The sequence below is a fragment of the Vidua macroura genome, chromosome 23, assembly GCF_024509145.1.
Source record: "Vidua macroura isolate BioBank_ID:100142 chromosome 23, ASM2450914v1, whole genome shotgun sequence".
NCBI classification, from domain to species: Eukaryota; Metazoa; Chordata; class Aves; order Passeriformes; family Viduidae; genus Vidua; species Vidua macroura.
Window position 1 is genome coordinate 6,083,337 of NC_071593.1, and position 18,002 is coordinate 6,101,338.

General features: G+C 40.2%; 2 protein-coding genes across 5 annotated transcripts in view; one reads left to right on the top strand and one right to left on the bottom strand.

Annotated features, from left to right (window-relative positions):
* PRKCZ (protein kinase C zeta) overlaps window positions 1-9,043 on the bottom strand; it is a 39,366-nt gene extending 30,323 nt beyond the window's left edge. The window contains exons 1-5 of one of the 2 annotated variants that reach the window (XM_053997545.1): window positions 8,824-9,043; window positions 7,848-8,048; window positions 4,056-4,177; window positions 2,149-2,238; window positions 1,725-1,775 (exon numbers count right to left, since the gene is read on the bottom strand). In XM_053997545.1, the coding sequence (XP_053853520.1) occupies window positions 1,725-1,775; window positions 2,149-2,238; window positions 4,056-4,177; window positions 7,848-7,918 (334 nt within the window). In that variant the 5' untranslated portion in view covers window positions 7,919-8,048; window positions 8,824-9,043. Of the gene's footprint in view, window positions 1-1,724; window positions 1,776-2,148; window positions 2,239-3,758; window positions 3,813-4,055; window positions 4,178-7,847; window positions 8,049-8,823 lie in introns of those variants that run through there. The other variant, XM_053997546.1, reaches the window with a different exon arrangement.
* A 1,258-nt stretch (window positions 9,044-10,301) lies between these two features.
* CFAP74 (cilia and flagella associated protein 74) overlaps window positions 10,302-18,002 on the top strand; it is a 67,007-nt gene continuing 59,306 nt past the window's right edge. For 2 of the 3 annotated variants that reach the window (XM_053997427.1, XM_053997428.1), the window contains exon 1: window positions 10,305-10,459. The gene's annotated coding sequence lies outside the window, so the exon portion shown is untranslated. Of the gene's footprint in view, window positions 10,460-18,002 lie in introns of all 3 variants that reach the window. The other variant, XR_008440425.1, reaches the window with a different exon arrangement.

Genomic DNA, 18,002 nt, shown 5'->3' on the forward strand with positions numbered 1-18,002 from the left:
AAGACACAAAATAAGAATTTAAAACATGATGAATATTTTCTGAACCAAAGACAATATTTCAGTCCTGACAAAATAAACAGTCCCTTAAATAAACTGTATCATCAACACCAGTAATATTTCCTTACAGTTCAAGTGCAATGCAGATGTTTGTTGTGAGCCTTTGGCTAACAAGCAACATTACTCAATGTATTAGTCTATGCTAAATTACAATTTAAATACAATTTAATAGCTCTGTTGCAAAAAATAGTTATACCTAGGCCACAAGGCCCAATTTCCACGCAGGCCCCACAGATGCAAAGAGGTAATGTACATCAAATTAATTCATGAAACCATGAGAAACCTGGCCAGAGATCCCTTATCAAGCACATCCAACTAAACAGGATTTTTAAACAATCTGAGTGTGATTCAACGTGACCTGTAAAACCATATAGGGAGAAATACCCTACAGACACAATAACCAGGTCAGCTGAGCCACACTCAGCTGGGCGTTCTGCAGCTCATCTCATGGCTTGAGAGAACTAAAACCTCTAACAAATTAACATAAGAAACTTTCCTATTAGAATATCTACACCTTTAATGAGTTCATTAAATTAGGTGTCTCAGGGATAATTTCTTTAACTCTTCTGATCATAGTAGAAGAGCCTTTATCTGCTGTCCTTGTTCAGAAAATTAGAGGAATTAATGTTGTACATTTACTTTCTTTTTTTCCTTTCTAAAAGACAATTTTAATAACCTAGTCAACATGAAAACTTACCTGGTTTTTACAGTCAACCTTTCATCTACTGTAGTTAAATGTAGGAAATCATATTTGAACTTTAATTTTTTGGTATTTGTTTCACCTCTCTCCATCCTCATAGAAGTTCTCAATAAAGAACTTATTAGCATATTAGCATTATTTCTCTGATTAAAAATAGTATTCACAACTATTACCACTGCACTACTCATCTTTAGCCAGTGTCAGTGTAAATCCTGATCAACCAAGTACTTTTCTCCTAGTATGTATTACTTGCTCTTATCAGCAATTAGTTTTATCTCCTCCCATATTTCTCAAAGAGAAGAGCAAAGGTCCTTCAAATTCTTCAGTTAGCTTTTCTTTATACTCCTGTGAGCAGCCAAGCATCATCTGGTACCTTTGGCACCCAATTATTCCCATTCCTTTCCTTAACATTTACCAAGATATGAACTGAAGTCCTGATGCCATCCCTCTGTAATGAGAGCTGACTATACAGCTATTTAATCCTTTTATCCCTGTGCAGTTCAGGTTATTATAAATACACGTAAACCATATCAATTATGTGTCCTTCCTCTGGAGGTTTATCTACCTCTCACAGGATTATTTTTATAGAGATTAATAACCTTTTTATTAAAATGGCTGTATCTCCCTCTTCAGCACATCATTTCTTTTCCCTGAAAGTCAAAAAGCCTAAAGAACCACAAAAAAAAGCAAAGGCCTATGTTCAAATAGGCATCTAAAATCCTGTTGTCTCTTCCTCTGAATGTATCAACAATAAAAACCAGCATTAATCCTCAGAAACATTAAAACACTGCTACATTGATTTATGCATTGTCTGCTGACAAAATGTAGAACACTTTACATGCTTTTAAGAAAACAAATCAGAAACACACGTATGTAGCACAAGATTATGAAAATCTTTTAATGTATTTCTTTTGCACGTGACCAAAAAAAAAATTTAGCTAGAATTGGAGAACATTTTAGTACTCACGATCTTCTCCTGGACAAGGCATGCCGGGTTTCTCTGGAGTACTTGGGAAAACTAAAACAAAAACATTAGATTTTTAAGGTAAAAGATTCTCAGTAGTACTTTTTCCTTGATTCTTGACTATATTTACACACAGTTTTTGGAAGCCTTGAAATAATTCTAAATGAGAAATGATGCAATCAAAATATGGTTCCAGACTGGCAGAAGCTTATACTGGAGTAAAGCATGAACAAATCTGTGCAGTGCTAAACTCAAAGCCTCCTGCACAGTTTCAGCTTTGAGCTCCAGTTCCTTCCTCAGCATCAAACTCCAGGGCATCAGCTACACAAAGGATACTTGACAGGCAAGGGAGTCACTCCAGCCTCCCACTTAAGCAGCTGTTGGGATTATCAGACACACAGGGGTTCCTGAACTGTGCAATACTTGCCATGAATGATCAGCCCTTCGTCTCTGTTCTGACAATACAAACGGAAGGCTTCCTCCAGCTCCATCTGAGATGAGATGGTACAGGGGTCACCTAACAAAAAAAACCAACACACAGGCAAATTTACCACTGAAGAATTTCTATTAATAAAAAATGTACCAGCTTCAGGTATTGCCTCTCTTTCAATCACTTGATATTAAGCTGGCATTTTGATCAAAACCAAAATGGAACAACACAATTATTCCTTCCAATTTTATCAAAACTGAGTAGACAGAACTATCCTATAGGATAATAACAAGAAAATAAAAGTGAACAGATATGCCTAAAGATCTCCCCCATTTCTTTGTCTGCTTGTGGTCACATTATCAGCATTACCTTGGGAGGGTTATTTTGGTTAAAACTGGATAATTAATCCATAAATCCACTTAAGCAGACACACGTAAAGTACAGTACGTCACAATGCACTGAGAGCAAGCAAAGAAGCAAGGGTGTCCCTTTGTGCAACAGCCACCTTCCTGCAGCACACCTTGGGTGACAGGTGACCTTATGCTATCCAGGCCAAGAGATGACACCAGTGTCAAGCCAAATTTAAACTTTAATTTCTTATTTTTAAAAAATGTTCTTATTTTGTAAAATTATGAATCCTGGGCCCAGCTACCTCTCTTTGAAGGCTATTGAGGTTGATGATCTATAAATGCAGCAATAATGCAACATGAAAGACAAAAGAATTATTTGTACTGCAAATCAACAATCCATATTCCTTACGTGTTTACAGGATTTTATCATAAGTGAGCTATTCATATTTCAAACCTTTTGGATCTTGTCAAAAACAAAGAAACACTATAAAAACCCAACAGAAAATCTATTTTCTTCATCTCTTGGTAGGTTTTGTTTATTCATTAAGCCATGGGCAATTGTTTGCTTTTAGTTAGTTCAAAGAGAACATCTGTTTGTGCAATCAGACAAATGAACTTAAATTCCATGTGGCAATAAGTTGAAACACTCGCATGCAGAAATGGGATAACTCACAAAACCCAGGAGGATCAATAACAGCCAACACAGCAGATTGGCTGAAACTCAACAACTCAGACCCAGGAATCAGAAAAAGGTTGTACAGGTATGTATTTAACCAAGACTAGAGGAAAATACTTACTAGGACAGAGACTAAAAAATTAATTTTAATTTAAGTAAGCTTCAAAAAGCCAATGCAATGGAGAGTCCAACCAAGAAACACTTAAGAGGACTCATGTCTTAGAATCCTCCAACTCAAAACTCAGGGGGTTTTCTTCTTCCCTGCAATAATCTTCCTTTATTAGCAGGCATGCAGTTCAACCAGCTAAGCACAGGCAATGTAATTATCTTCCATGTCCTTCTGATCAGGTTACTTCTTATTACACCACCATTAAACTGAGCTTGGTACAGTTGCCTCTGTCCTTCTTGGTATTCAAAATATAAAGAGTAAAATTTAGAGGTATTAATACTTGTCCATGGTGTTTTAAGGGCTGAGTCATCTTTGACTACCAGCTACCACCTTCCAAGGTCAGTACTTTGAAATTCAATTTACTCAAACAACACTATCAGCTAAGAGAGCTATTAAAAAAGCCAAAACACACCATTAAAACTATTAGCCAAACCAGTCTGGTATTTTTCCACCTTTCTGTATTCAATTCTAGTTCTGCAGGCCCTGGCTTTGACAAGGTGATTCTGTAGAAGTGAATTCAGGCACTACTGCAATCAACCCTGATGTCTTGAGTCTCATTTCTCCAAGCTTCCTGCTCTGTGACAGGGTTCTGTAGTTAGGTATTTAGAAACAAAAAAACTTCACAGTATGATATTTGTTTATACAAGTTCCTCAATGCCCCTTCGTTGTTTGTGAATAACAAACCCTGAGAAGTATTTCAGTCCATTACCTTCATCATCAATCCACTTGAGGGTAATTGGCTGTTCCTGTTGCAAGTTACACATCTCGTGCACTTCATCACAGAGTTCAGCATAGCTCATTGATGCATCCAAGTTTGTTATCAGGATGTCCCTGCAGAAGATGAAAACATCAGCTTTTATCAGAAAATACTTGCATATTCCAACAGTTCCATCTATGGACACTAAGCTGCAGAATCATACAGAATGAGCATTCCTCCTATAAAACACTCCCACTATGCCAGCAAGATTACACCTCACAGTGCTTAACTTAAAAATACTTCATTATGGAGGAAATAAACGTGTTAATTACCAGTCTTTAATGAGTGTTTACTCGGGTGAGCCAAGCTCCCTTATTATAATTATCAGCGCTTGAAGTGTTGTTAAAAAACAAACCAGAAGCTTTCATAATAATATTTTTTTTTTAATCCAGGTGCTTCTTCCATCAGGAGATAAATAAAATCTCAATTATTGTAAAATCCTTTAAAACAGAGGCTTTACCTCACATCCACTATATTGTTTGAGATGAAGCTTTGATTAGGTGAATTCTCAAAAGATGTAATTACATGAAAATTCAGATACAATCTTACTCAAATTCTGCATCTTGCACTCTACCTTTGTACTGTTTGGAGAATGTGAACCCAATACTGAACTGTCTATGTAAACTATACATTATCTCACAAATTTCTGACAATAACTTTTGATATAATGGAAGTCCACAAGTCCTGTCAAAGCAGGTCAAATACTGAAAAAGGAAAAAAGATGACACAAAACAAAATCTGATGATACAAACAAGACTTTCTACTGCTTTAAAAATATTTTTCAAATAACTGACTCTGGGAAATCAATTAACAAGTGCAAAATGAAACAGGAAATGAACTTAAATCATTCCACTGCCTTGAAAACTTTCCAGAGGACAATTAGTAAACTGTTTGGTAGCTAATGGCTACTGGCATGTGTAATTCTTTCCCCTCTTATGTAATACAGCAAATACATCAGAAGTTGTCCAACATGACTGAAATAATTTTCCTATTTCCATACTATGTGACAAGTCATTTCAGAAAAATGTTATACAATATATTCTGACTACTTATGTCTTTCAGCCAGCAGTTGAACAGTACTACACTGAAATAAGAAACTTAAACTCCACAATTTACATTTTAAATGATATGCATTAATAACTTGCCATTTTGCCTTTGCTGAGAAAAATTACTATAAGCAAAGCTCTAAAACAAGCATCTTAAAGAACTGTACTGTTTCAAACTCAGATTAAAGCACTGCTACCTTTTCAAGTGTATCTTTAATCTATACTTTGTAGAGCTCTCTAAGAACAGCAACTTAGTAATTCTTCATAACAGCAACAGCAAATGAAATACATATGCTGCCTGCCAACCTGCACATCCTTATCATCCACAACACTGAGAGCTGTCAGGTGAGGTTGAGTTTAAGAACATTTCCCTGTCAAAGAAGTCATGTTTTATGCATTTATGAAAGTAAGAGACCAAACTGGTTCTCACAGCCATGTTTGAGGGTTGGTGCAATGCCTTGCCCCACGACAAGGGCACCAACAAATGCAGCTCATTATTTAATGCACTGCCACCACAAGCCACTCATGAAATCAGGCAGCTGTAGATCTGTGGTAACCATGGACAATCACACTTTCACAAGCATCTAAATAATATTCAAAAACTGAAAATACACTGTAAGGCAACACTACCCACACACACTATAAACTCCAAATAAAATTGGCCACTACTAGTCAGCCTTGAATTGTTAAAATTATTATAACAGATGTCATTCTACAAGTAAATTAATGAACTTGATATCCATGATGTCCATGTTCCCTTGAGATCTCTGTATTTAATCTTAACATCTCTACAGCCACATCAGGCAATCAGGGCACAGGGAAGTGAAAACCATTCCTTGTTTAACACTAAATAATCCCATGGGACACTTTAAAAAAAAATATTTGAAACTGGGCACTATACAGTAATATGAAAAGCTAAAGATCACTAAGTTCTGTATGAGCAGTTACAGCAAGAGAAATAATTCCAGTGACAGATCAAACAAGTCATCTCTCAGAGCCAAGATAACACACAGCAAAGCAGACTGCACCACTGCTCTGCTTCAGTGATTTCAAGTAACCAGGTATAAACTAGAGAGGCAAGTGGCATAATTCTTGGTTCATTATTGCAGTTAGTTTTTCTTTTGTAATCTACTCTGGCAGTGATTTCTACTGTGCTATGTTAGGAACTCTGTCACACCCAGAAACAGGAATACCTGAGATACTCAGCCTCCAGAGATACACTCAACACTCACATGTTTTAAACTTCCCCATGCTCAGATTTCTAACAGGCATTTCAACATGGCATCTGTACTATTATTATAATTTCAGCAGTTAGTCCCTAATTCTGAAGTTGCCCAGCATCAATGATTTCCTGCAGTCTGTCAAATTTGTTCAAAAGCTGAGTGCAGTGCTGCAGTGGAGATACTGAGATGATCACTTATAGAGGCTAGAATGCCAAAAAGAGTCAGCTTTACCTCACACAATTTGATCAGCAGAACAAAACCAAAATTCATAGCACTTGGAACTCTTGTTTGTAAACTGACTTCTGTAGACTTCACAGCTAATGCAAAAGCCTGATGCAGTGCTGCAGGAAAAACTACAGCAGTTTATTGTAAAACATGGTAATAATAATTACCTGACTTCTAACATTGACACAATTATTATTACCTCTCCCAGTTGTGCACAGACAAGCTCCACAGACACACTCCTTTCACTTTGTATCAACACTATCTGCCAGCAAGCCACCCCAAATTATTCACAGCCCATTCTACTGGTGCTTGTAGTGCCTTCCCTCACAGAGCTGAGGCAGCTCTCCCATTGCACTACCACACTAATTCAATTGTTCTAGAACTCTAAACTCAGGACCTCAAACTACATGGCATTGCTAAGTAGGTAAGTTCAAAACTAAAGCATTTTGTTTTCAATAAAATTTGTGAAGTGACTTTCATAACTACATCACATTTAATTCAAAACAGCATTTTTCTACACTGTAATGTAGAAAATTCTACATTATTATAATTTCTACTACCATGCACAGTAGTAGCTACATTTACTTATTTAGCAGTAGAACATCAGAAAAGATCACTCAAGCCATTGATTAAATGGCAACAAGTTCAGTCTAAATACTTTCAATCAAGTTTAAGGATCTACTTAGGCCAAATATTTAACTCCTCAAACGCCTTAAACTCAGGCCTTCACGGAAGACAGGAGAAACTAAAGCAATATTATTTTACAAGGTCCTCAGAGGGGCAGCAAACCAATAAGATTAAACATACCTGAAAATTCAAATTTCATGTTGCTGCAATAAAACCTTCCTGTTTCTACTGTCAACTGAGTGAAGTCATAAGGGACCATGACATTCTGATTATAGACAGGATAAAATGTAATAACTGCATCTGGATGCAGGAGATGGATCTAGACCTGGCTGTGACCATGGGAATCAATAATCCATCAACCCACAATGACTGTGGGTTTGTCAGTTATGCACATTTCCTTCCCTTCTGAGAGAAGAATAAATTAACTTTTCTTCTTGATCAGGATGCTGCAGGAGTGTGACTGGTATTTTAATAGCTCAGGAGTTTACCTGCCTGATCTGACATTAATTACAAATCCACCAAAGCCCTGGTTACTTTATCACTAGGTCAGACCACAAATTCCTGCTCAATACACTTCAAAAATAGACAGGTCACAACACAGAGGAAAGGACACACTGACTTACCCACTGTAGTGTGTTTTTACTCTGATGAAGTCTTTGTTCAGATCAATTTTTGAGCCCATTCTGCTAGGCATGGTCTGTATTTAGCAGCTATATAAAATTATAAGTATGCAGAAATAAGCTGATTCAAGACAGATAACAGATTCTGAACTGAAGAGCTTCACATGTGAAATGTGTTTCTGCTCCAGATGATTCTCAATCCAGCTGCACAGATAAAAAAACAGAATATTGATGAATATACACACACTGCTAAACAAATGAGTTGTGTCAAATTTTAGAAACACAAATAGGTCTACACAGAATAGCAAAAAAATCAAAAGACCATTGACCTGCACAGAAATAAGATTGGTTAAAAATACCATGTACAATTTGGCTTTACGGAAATATCACAAGTATTTGAGGATGCTTTCTTAAAAGTCATCGAATAGCTCCCTCCTGGCTGAAATACTCCACAGAAGTTTTTACTTATTCATCAACACAGCATCTTACTCTTTTCTCCCAAAGAATCAAGTAACTAAAAATAGCTTTTTTTCTGTAAATAAAACATTGCAGTCAATTACGATCAGTTACAAATTTACCCAAGAGAAGCAGCAGAGGAACTCCGAGGGGCAATTTAGCATACCTTTATGATTGGAGCCTGACAAACATCCTGTTTATTCCAAACTACCACCTCGCACATGAATGTGTGTACGCACACACCTCCCTAACCCCGCTGTCCTGGCAAGCCGGGCCACAGGTACCGGGGGAGCGGAGACTCCCGATCCCTCCACCCGACCCTCCCGGGGGGCTCGGGGGAACACGCGGCCCCTCCCGGGGGGCTCGGGGGAACACGCGGCCCCGCCCGGGGGTCCCTCCCGGGGTCCCCCCTCAGCCCCGGCCTGCGGGGAGCGGCCGGGACGCGACACCGTCGCTCGGGACGAGCTGGCGCCGGCACTTCCCCGGACGGAGCGGTCTCCACCGGGGCCGTCCGGACTCCTACCTGCTCCGACCACGGCGGTCCCACCCTACACAGCGGGGCTCCGCGGCGCGCAGGGGCCGCTCCCTCAGCCCTGCCCGGCTACACCCCCGCGGCCTCAAGTTGCTCAAAGTCCCGCAAGGAAGTTTCGAAGCGGACTTTGCCTCGCTGCCGGCTACACCCCCGGCGGGGAGCGGCGGTGGCGGCGGCCGGCGGAGGAGCCGCACTGTCCCTCAGGTGTCCCCTCAAGTCCCACCCCAGGTGGCCCCGGCGCCCCTCAGCCGCTGTCCAGGCTCAGCGCCCCGCGCCCGCGGCAACATGGCGGTCTGAGGGCGGGAGCCGCAGCCAATGGAGAGCCAATCCCCGCCCGGGTCCCGCCTCCCCGCCGCCAATGGCAGCGCGGGTACCGTTACCTGGGGAGCCGGAGCGTCCCGGCCAACCAGAGCGGGCGGGGGGGCGGCGGGGAACACCTGCAGCCAATGGGAGCGCGGCGCTGCAGGGAGCGGCGGCTGAGGCAGCGGGGGGGGACAGGTGTGAGGGGACAGGTGTGAGGGGACAATGCTGAGGGGACAGTGCTGAGGGGACAGTGCTGAGGGGACAGTGCTGAGGGGACAAGTGTGAGGGGACAGTGCTGAGGGGACAATGCTGAGGGGACTGTGGTGAGGGGACAGGTGTGAGGGGACAGGGCTGAGGGGACAAGTGTGAGGGGACAATGCTGAGGGGACTGTGGTGAGGGGACAGGTGTGAGGGGACAGTGCTGAGGGGACAGGGCTGAGGAGACAATGCTGAGGGGACAATGCTGAGGGGACAGGGCTGAGGTGACAGGTGTGAGGGGACAGTGCTGAGGGGACAATGCTGAGCGGACAGGTATGAGGGGACAGTGCTGAGGGGACAGTGCTGAGGGGACAATGCTGAGCGGACAGGTGTGAGGGGACAAGTGAGGGGACAGTGCTGAGGGGACTGCTGTGACGGGATAGGTGTGAGGAGATAGGTGAGAAGGGACTGCTGTGAGGGGACAGGTGTCAGGGGACATTGCTGAGGGGATTGGTGTGAGTGGACAAGGGAGTAGTGTGAGGAGATAGTGCTGAGGGGACAGGGGACTGGTGTGAGGGGACACTGCTGAGGGGATTGCTTAGGGGACAAGTATCAGGGGACAGGTGAGGGAGACAGTGCTGAGGGGACAGGTGTCAGGGGACTCGTGTGAGGGGACAGTGTTGAGGGGACTGCTGTCAGGGGACAGGTGTGAGGAGCTATGGGACATGTAAGGGAGGAGAGGTGTGAGGGGACTGGTGTGAGGGATAGGGAACAGTGCTCAGGGGATAGGTGTGAGGGGACAGGGGACAGGTGTGAGGGGACAGGTGTGACAAGAGACTGGTGTGAAGGGGACAGGTATGACAGGATACTGATGTAAGGGGACTAGTGTGAGGGGGGCTGGGGACAGGTACTGAGGGAACTGGTGTGAGGGGACCAGTGGGGAAGAACTGATATGAGGGCAGAGGTGAGCTCCTCAGGGGACAGATGTGAGGGGACATGTGCTGAGGGGATAAAGGCCAGGTGCTGAAGGAACAGGTGAGGCAGGACAGGCCCTCTCTGTCTCCCCTGGAGCTGCCAGAGCTGCTTCCCAGGAAATCTCAGCAGGAAGCCCCAGCAGTGATGTCCCGTGAGTGTCAATCCAGCAACCAGCCTGGGGAGGGGCCACTCAAAGTGGCTAAAGCAGGAAAATCACAGCTGAGATACTAAAGAGGGAATAATGTCAGACTGGCCAGACGAGAGAGAAAAACAATATATTAGTGGTGGAGCACCTAGAGTACCACAAGAGGCAGTCTGTGACATGTTTAATGCTTTGTAAAGTTGGGTTTGGATGTTTTTCTCTGATGATGCTTTGATATTTTCTTCCAAACTGTGAATGAATCAGGATCACCTGCTTTTTCCTCACAGAAAGCTGGGATGGTGAACTCAGAGAGTCCTCTAGTGGAAATGCTGCTCATCCTGCCCAAACAGCTGGTTTCCTGGTGTAATTTAAAACTTTTCTAAGCAAATAAGCTATCCAAGCAAAAGGGTTGCTTTGGGGTTTTTCTTGATGTATTTATATCCACCATTGGACAACATTTGAAAAACAAAACAGGGAGACACAACTATTATTTTTTTTTTTTTGGGCTACCTGGAGTTGAGTGGTCATGATTTGTACACCTACATCAAGTTTTTTCAGGCATATTTAGCACTTTCTCAGCACCTTTGTGGGGCTTTTGGGGTTTGTGAGTTAGATAGTTGTCAGCAGTGCAGCTCTGAGGTTTCTTTTGGTGTTTTTACAATCTTCCAAAATACAAATAAATAAGAGTTGGCACTAGTTTAATTAGCAGTAAAATGGGAAAATGTATTCCCATCAGTCAAGATGTTTTCTCTAACATCAACGAAATGCACCCCATGGCTTCATTTATCAGTCTTTAATTGAATTATTTGTGTGTCCACTGCTAATTTTATCTTTTCGGAAGCTCTCAATTTGGTTTCAAAGTGGGTCCTTAAATCTTCATGTGTTCCAAATTTCTCTGCTTGAAATGGAGAACATTATGTAAGGTAGGTCTGCAAACATAATTCTTTCAGGTCAAGGTAGTCTTTGATCTCCATGTCAATTAAATGCTTCAGCTCCTTGAGCTGTTGGATTGGGAGATAAAAGGTTCTTCAGAACTGTGATCTGAAGTTTTGTGTGGTTTATTGCTGTTTTTTCTTCTAGCACAACTTACCACGGAGAAAAGCTCAGGTATATTTTCAGTGCTTGATGAAAAAAAATCTCAACCATAATATTTTTACATCTCACAGAGATATTTTGTGGTTGTTCACTTGCTGTCTTTTTAGAAGTCTTGTTTTGAGTTGGTTTGTATTTTCTTGTATTACAAGACTGTTTAAACAGTTGAATTTCTCAATAGATGCTTCCCACTTCTGGGCAGATGGCAGTTTTTGGAGAGGACCTTGGCTTTGCTCTGTGCATTAGCTGACAAGGTTGTAACTGGTTTGAAACACAATTTGTAAATCCTGAGTGTATTCTTCACCTTTCCCCCCCCCCCCCCCCCCGTATTTTTCCACATGGCAGGCACTTTTTTCTTCTACAAGCCATCCTCAACTTAAAAGTTGCAATATTTCTAGATTTGAAGAGCTGACAGGCTCCTACAGGTAATTTTATTTTATTTTATTTTATTTTATTTTATTTTATTTTATTTTATTTTATTTTATTTTATTTCATTTCATTTTATTTCATTTTATTCCAGGTGTAAATGAGCTATCTAAATTTTTAGTTCTTTTAAAAATCACCATTAGAATCTTTTCATATCATATCTTTTAAGAGCAGTGATATGAAGCAATCTGTTTGAGAAAGAGAAAGCTAAAGAGGGTTTTGGTTTTTTTCAAATATTTCATTTCTGAAATTCGACATTCAACCTCAGCATCCAATCATGCCACAGATTATCTGTATCAGCGAAAATGTGATTTATTCAGGAATCTGATGATGGTTGTTAGTCCAACTGCTGCAGCCTGGGAGTCTGATGTGAATTGTCTTTTTAACTCACAGTTACGAGTTTTCCGAATATTCTCCATTATTTCCTGGCACTGATGTAAATTCCTTTCAGGCTGTACATCCGCACGTTTCCAGCAGATGGCAAGAGATTCCCAGGCAACTCGCTGGGAATCACGGTTGTGCGGACGATGCTTACAAGTCGTACGTCTTTATTTAGTGCTTCAGGGTGTTGATAACTCTCTTTTAAAAATTAGTTTAAAAGGAAAAAAAAAAAAAAATCTTTGGGTTAATGATTGCATTAATCTAAAGTACAGCGTGAGCCATCAGACACAAGGTACTTGTCTGTTTCTGACAAGGCTGACCAGAAAACTCCTCCCTCCCAAACGCTCCAATGAAAACATCATTATGGCAGCTACTTTTTCCAGACAATTGTTGCAAAAAAGGGTCAATCGGTACTAATTTCACCTCGGTAGAAGACAGGTATCCTGTTAGTGCTTGAATTCATGACTCAAAATCTTCAGCTATATTAGGACCTTTCAAGTTTCCAAGGTTTTAAAGATTTAGTAGGGATTAGAATGATGCTTTCACACTGTGAACTAAACAAAGAAGAAATTGAGAGAGACAGCTCATATCTCCAAGTGCATGTGAAGCGTGAGTAACCAGTTCTGTATCACTTTAAAATAAAAATGCCTCCCCATAGCATGTCTCTTTAGCAGATCAAACCAGCAGCATGTGCAGGCTGCTCTCCAGCCTACTTACTCTCTTCTTTTGCCAGGAAGAGACTAGATATTGTTTCCATTGAAATAACTGGCAGTGAAATCCTTGGGTGCAATGGGAATGAATTTGGGCCAGGTGCCACAAAGTTTGGATAAAAATAATAAGGCAAAGCATTAATATATTTGAAGATAAACTGGAGTAAAGCAGATATTCTACATAATATCAGAAATCACCATGACAATTCTTTGTAGATTTTCTTGCTGGCTTGAATATTAGTGTTTTTCTAGCCTGTGTTAAAATAGACAAAATGAATAATGTTTCAAGACTATTTTAAGCCAACACCTCCCTTACTTGTCTGTCTTATATAAGATAGAAGCAACCAGAAGCTGACTCTCTTGTTGACACCTCATTAGCCAGGAGGAGAAGGAATTCTGTGAGTAGTCCAAACTACACATCTTTAAAAGCAACTAAACCCAAACCTTTGTGCTTCTGTATTTACTTTTTCAGGATATTTAAACAACCTGTTTGATTTTACAATACTATGTGCACTGTTGATAAAGAAAATGTAGAACCTCCTGTCCTTTATATATATGCACATACAAGCTTGTATATGTAAAAGTTTCATCCACAAAGATGAGGGGTAGGATAATCTTAAATATATCTGTAAAAAATGTAGTTAAAGATGTACAGAAATAGTTATTTTTGTATTTGTTTAAAGCTGGAAGAAATGCAGCAATAAAGGAAGAACAGCCTGGATGGAACATTATACCAGATGTTTTACAGATTACTCTGTATTTCATCACTCAGTCTTTATTTAATCTTAAGGCTGTAGTAATTGTAATACTGGATAGCTCAATGGCCTATATATTGTTTTGCTACTTCCAGCTCTGCCTATTCCAATTGGCCAAAGCTGGCCAATTATTTATTACTGTGGAAAGAAAAATGTTCTCCCTTCTCCACTTGGTAACCTCATGAATGAAAATTGAATTTTGTGATATTTGGGTTGCTCTTATTGAGATTACTTACCCAATAAACAACTAATGCAACCTGGATTTGCTAGTAACTAACGTTACCCAGTAATTATGTTAAAGATATTTGGGCTAAAATTAGGAAGAGTTTCTTTGAGAGTGAGGAGAATTTGAGGCATGACTTAAACTATCTTCTTCTCCCTATTGGATGTATGGGGTTAGTAGTGTGCAGTGTAAGAGAGTGAAACAGGGAAGAAAGAGTGTGTTTGTGTGGGATTGTGTTTGTGTGGGAGTGTGCTGCCTAATTATCACAGGGTTGAGTCCTTGCCTTTTATGTAATAATCATTGGAAGGTGCAAAGGCTTGTCAATTGAGACTTTCAGTCTCCCTGTTTTTCATACCTGGGCAATAAGATTATATTAGTTTTGCCTAATATGTTCTTTTGCCAAAGAGAAAGAAAATTGCCTCTTCTTCTCACCTTTCCAAAAGGAAAAAAATAAAGGGAAAGAGAACTGAGGATCAAGTGAAATAGAAGTATTGCAAGAGTTAAAGAAAGGATAAGTTTCCAGAGGTTTCCAGTGTCTTAGAAATGCAGAATATTTGGATTTTTTTTTTTTTTTTGACCAATCTTTTCATGGAACAGTGAATTCCCAATAACATCTGATTAGTTCTGTTCATGCTATATTTTCTGACAGTCTGGGCTTGACTGTCTTCTCAGATTTGTTTTTACTGTGCAGGACTTAGTAAAAGAAATAGCTGTGGCACAAAGCTAGTATAAGGAGAGAGCAGATCCTTGATGCATTATGTAATGAGGGGCTTAGATCCTCAAATTAATTCTATTTAAGACACAGTGCCTTTCTCATCTGTCTACCAAATCCATCCAAAAACACATATTCATTGCCAAATTTGTATTCAGTTTTCATTAGGAAGAATCAGCTCTTTATGTTTGTAACATATATTGCACACAATGTTATTTTAATATCAAACAGGCTTCCAACCATGGCAATTGGTTTAAGCTGCTGTAATAAACAGGGCAGGAGGGAGTGGCTTCAGATTTTTTCTTAAACAAAAATATTCTCAGAAACTTTCAATAAGCTTGTTATCTGTTCTGCTTCAGAGACAAATACACAGGGTGCTGTTTTGCTCCTAACGAGAAGTGCTTTTCCAGGGTAATGACTGGGGGTATTTAAAATCAGAGCAATCGTATTAAGTGTTGTGTTGTCCCAACAGCAGAAGCCTCATTGAGCTAAATTGGCTTCGCTACATTATCTGTTGGATTAGCAAACCAGTTAAAAACTGATGTGAGAGCTTTAACTGGGATAAATGCTTTCATTTTTACCCAGAAACAGGACAGATATTTCTGGTTTTTAACCTCTTCATAGTGCTGTCACAATTAATGCCAGCATTACCTTCAAACAAATGCAGTATCTTGCTCTTCTTCATCTTTCATCTTGTGCTTTCTGATTTTTTAACCTCATGAGGCAGCAATAGCTATTTTTTCAATCAGTACAGCAGCGTGCATAAGTGCCCCCCAGAAAGCTCTCATGAACACTCAGTGGTGCTTCCTCTTCTGTTGTCAAGGCCAAAGGAGAGTTCTGCAAACCCTTGGGCACTGAAAAGGCAGGATGTCATTATGGGCTGAAATCTCTAGGGTCATTCTGATTTTCCTTCTAATGCATTTTATCTTCCAGTTCAATAGTTGGAATGCCTATTTTGTCCGTTTATAGAAGCTCCAATTTCTGTATATCTACATTTTATTAACACTTCACATTTAGAATGATTACATTAACACATATCCCACTCTTTTTCTCACAGACACGCCAGTCCATAGAGCAGTACTATAAATTGCTGAGAGGAACACAAATGCTTTCAGGTGCAGCACAGAAAAAGTGCCTTCTCATCTGTCACATACTTTTTTTTATGGCACTAGTACAATCCATCCAAAGTCAGCATTCAACTGACATCAAATCTGGCTTATTTCACTTTATTAAGGGCATCATGAAATTAGAGTTGAATAGGGAATTGTCTTTAGATGTTAATAGGTCTAAAGCAGTAATGTCTGGGGATTTTAAAATACAATAATGTCAATGAAAAAAAAAAAGTAAAGCACACACAAAAGTATAGAAGATTCAAATTTATGCAAAACTCCAATCAATTCACCATACTCCTGTACTGAAATGTCTCCTCAAAAGTTTGAATGGCATCTGAATTTTCAGTTTCTGGCTCTGGAAACCAATTTAAGAAAATCTCTCTCTTGTTGATGGAGGTGTTTTGTCTTGTGCTACTCATGCAAGTGCAGCAACAGCAGCTGAAACTCCTGTTCTCCCCTCAGATCCCCTTGTTTCTGGGATGGACACATTGCCATATGTGTGCTCACAGGGCACTTCTCCAACTCCCTGCAACCTTCTGAGATATTTTTTGCCTTTTATTTATGCTTCTGTCTACATCATTGTAGGTAGTCTGACATTCTGGCTTTGGGGTTTTTTGAGGAGATTGCTGCCACCTTTTACTTTGATCAGTCACGCTGAGCTGTGCACCTTGAAGATCTGCAGTCAAACTACAGAAAAAATTCACTGAATAAATCTTCTGGAGCAGTCAGCAGGACATGCAGCCTGTGACTGTCTCCCAGATGGAGAAGCAACTAATTTTGTCCAATAACCCCATGTGATCAGTCAGTTGGCTGCAGTGTAAGGAGTTATGTCAGGTGCACAGTTACAAAGTATTACTGCTGAAGTAATTAGATCAGACATTGCCTTTATAATATCTGCAGCCACCTTCTTGCTAATTACTCTCAATAAGCTGCCACTGCACACTAGAGGGACTAGGGCTGTGCTTCCTTCTCTGCTCTTTAATAATACCAGAATCATGGATTATTTTCTTATGATTTGCACTCCTTGGGAAGTCGCTGTGAATATTCCTCTAGCTGGATTTAGTCAATAATTTCACTCTTAGCAGAAGTTACTGACATTGAGAGACTATGTAATAAACTATTAGCTGGAGAAAACAGTGGGATACAAAAAGGTTGGATTCTGCTTTCCCAGCAGAAGTTAATCTGATTTTAAACTAAAGATTATTTCTGATTTTTGCAAGTGTAACAGAGAAGGTGGTGGCACTGTGGTCTTTCTAAAGGATGTAGTATTTTTGTGGTGATAGATCATGGAAAAAGCAACAACTTAGTAAGGGAAAGGCATAGTAAAGTCATGCTTCTGCTGTTTTTATTCCACTCTGCATTAAATCATTATATAGAGAAGTAGTATTTATTCAGAAGAAGGCAGAAGAGGTTGTGTTTCCTTGGAGAGAAAGTGATTATGACCAAAAACACACTTAGAAAAAAAATATAGTGTATTTCTGAAATGCAGCATTCCATTAGCATCAGGAACAAACAATAGGAAAAACAAATTAGAAAGAGGAGAAGCAGGAGGGAAAGAAAAAAACCTTCATTACCTGAATATATTGAAAGAGATGCAGATTTTCATTTGCTTTCTGGGTAAGGTGACATTTGAGTGGTACTTGGCCTTAATTCAGTATGCAAGCCTCAGAAACTATGGTGAGTAGTATCATGAAAGTACCCATTGGATGCACTTACCTAGCTGGAGGATAGCAGCTTTTGCTTCTCCTGAAGGGCTTTTCTTCTGTAAAACTCAAAGATATAGGAAAGAAATCATTATAGCAGTTTTTCAGACGATGAAGTGGGAGGTCTTGACTGAGATTCCCCAGCAGCTCAGTGGGGAGATGTGGGACAGAATCCAGGTGTCTCAGTCCAGGGTCGGGTTGGTGAGGACTTGGTGAAACAATCACAGCTAAATGTCACTTGGGGTTTTCCAGCACTCTGGTGGCTGATAGCTTTTCCATGATCACAGAAACTAAAGACTGAGGTGAACCTAAGATCTACACTGGAGCATATTTTCTATTACAGCCCAGTTCAAGATCATTATTTTTTTCTTCAAAGCATTCTCTTACTTTGCTGATACTGAACAAATCTTATTCTAAGTTATAAATCAGTGCTAAAAT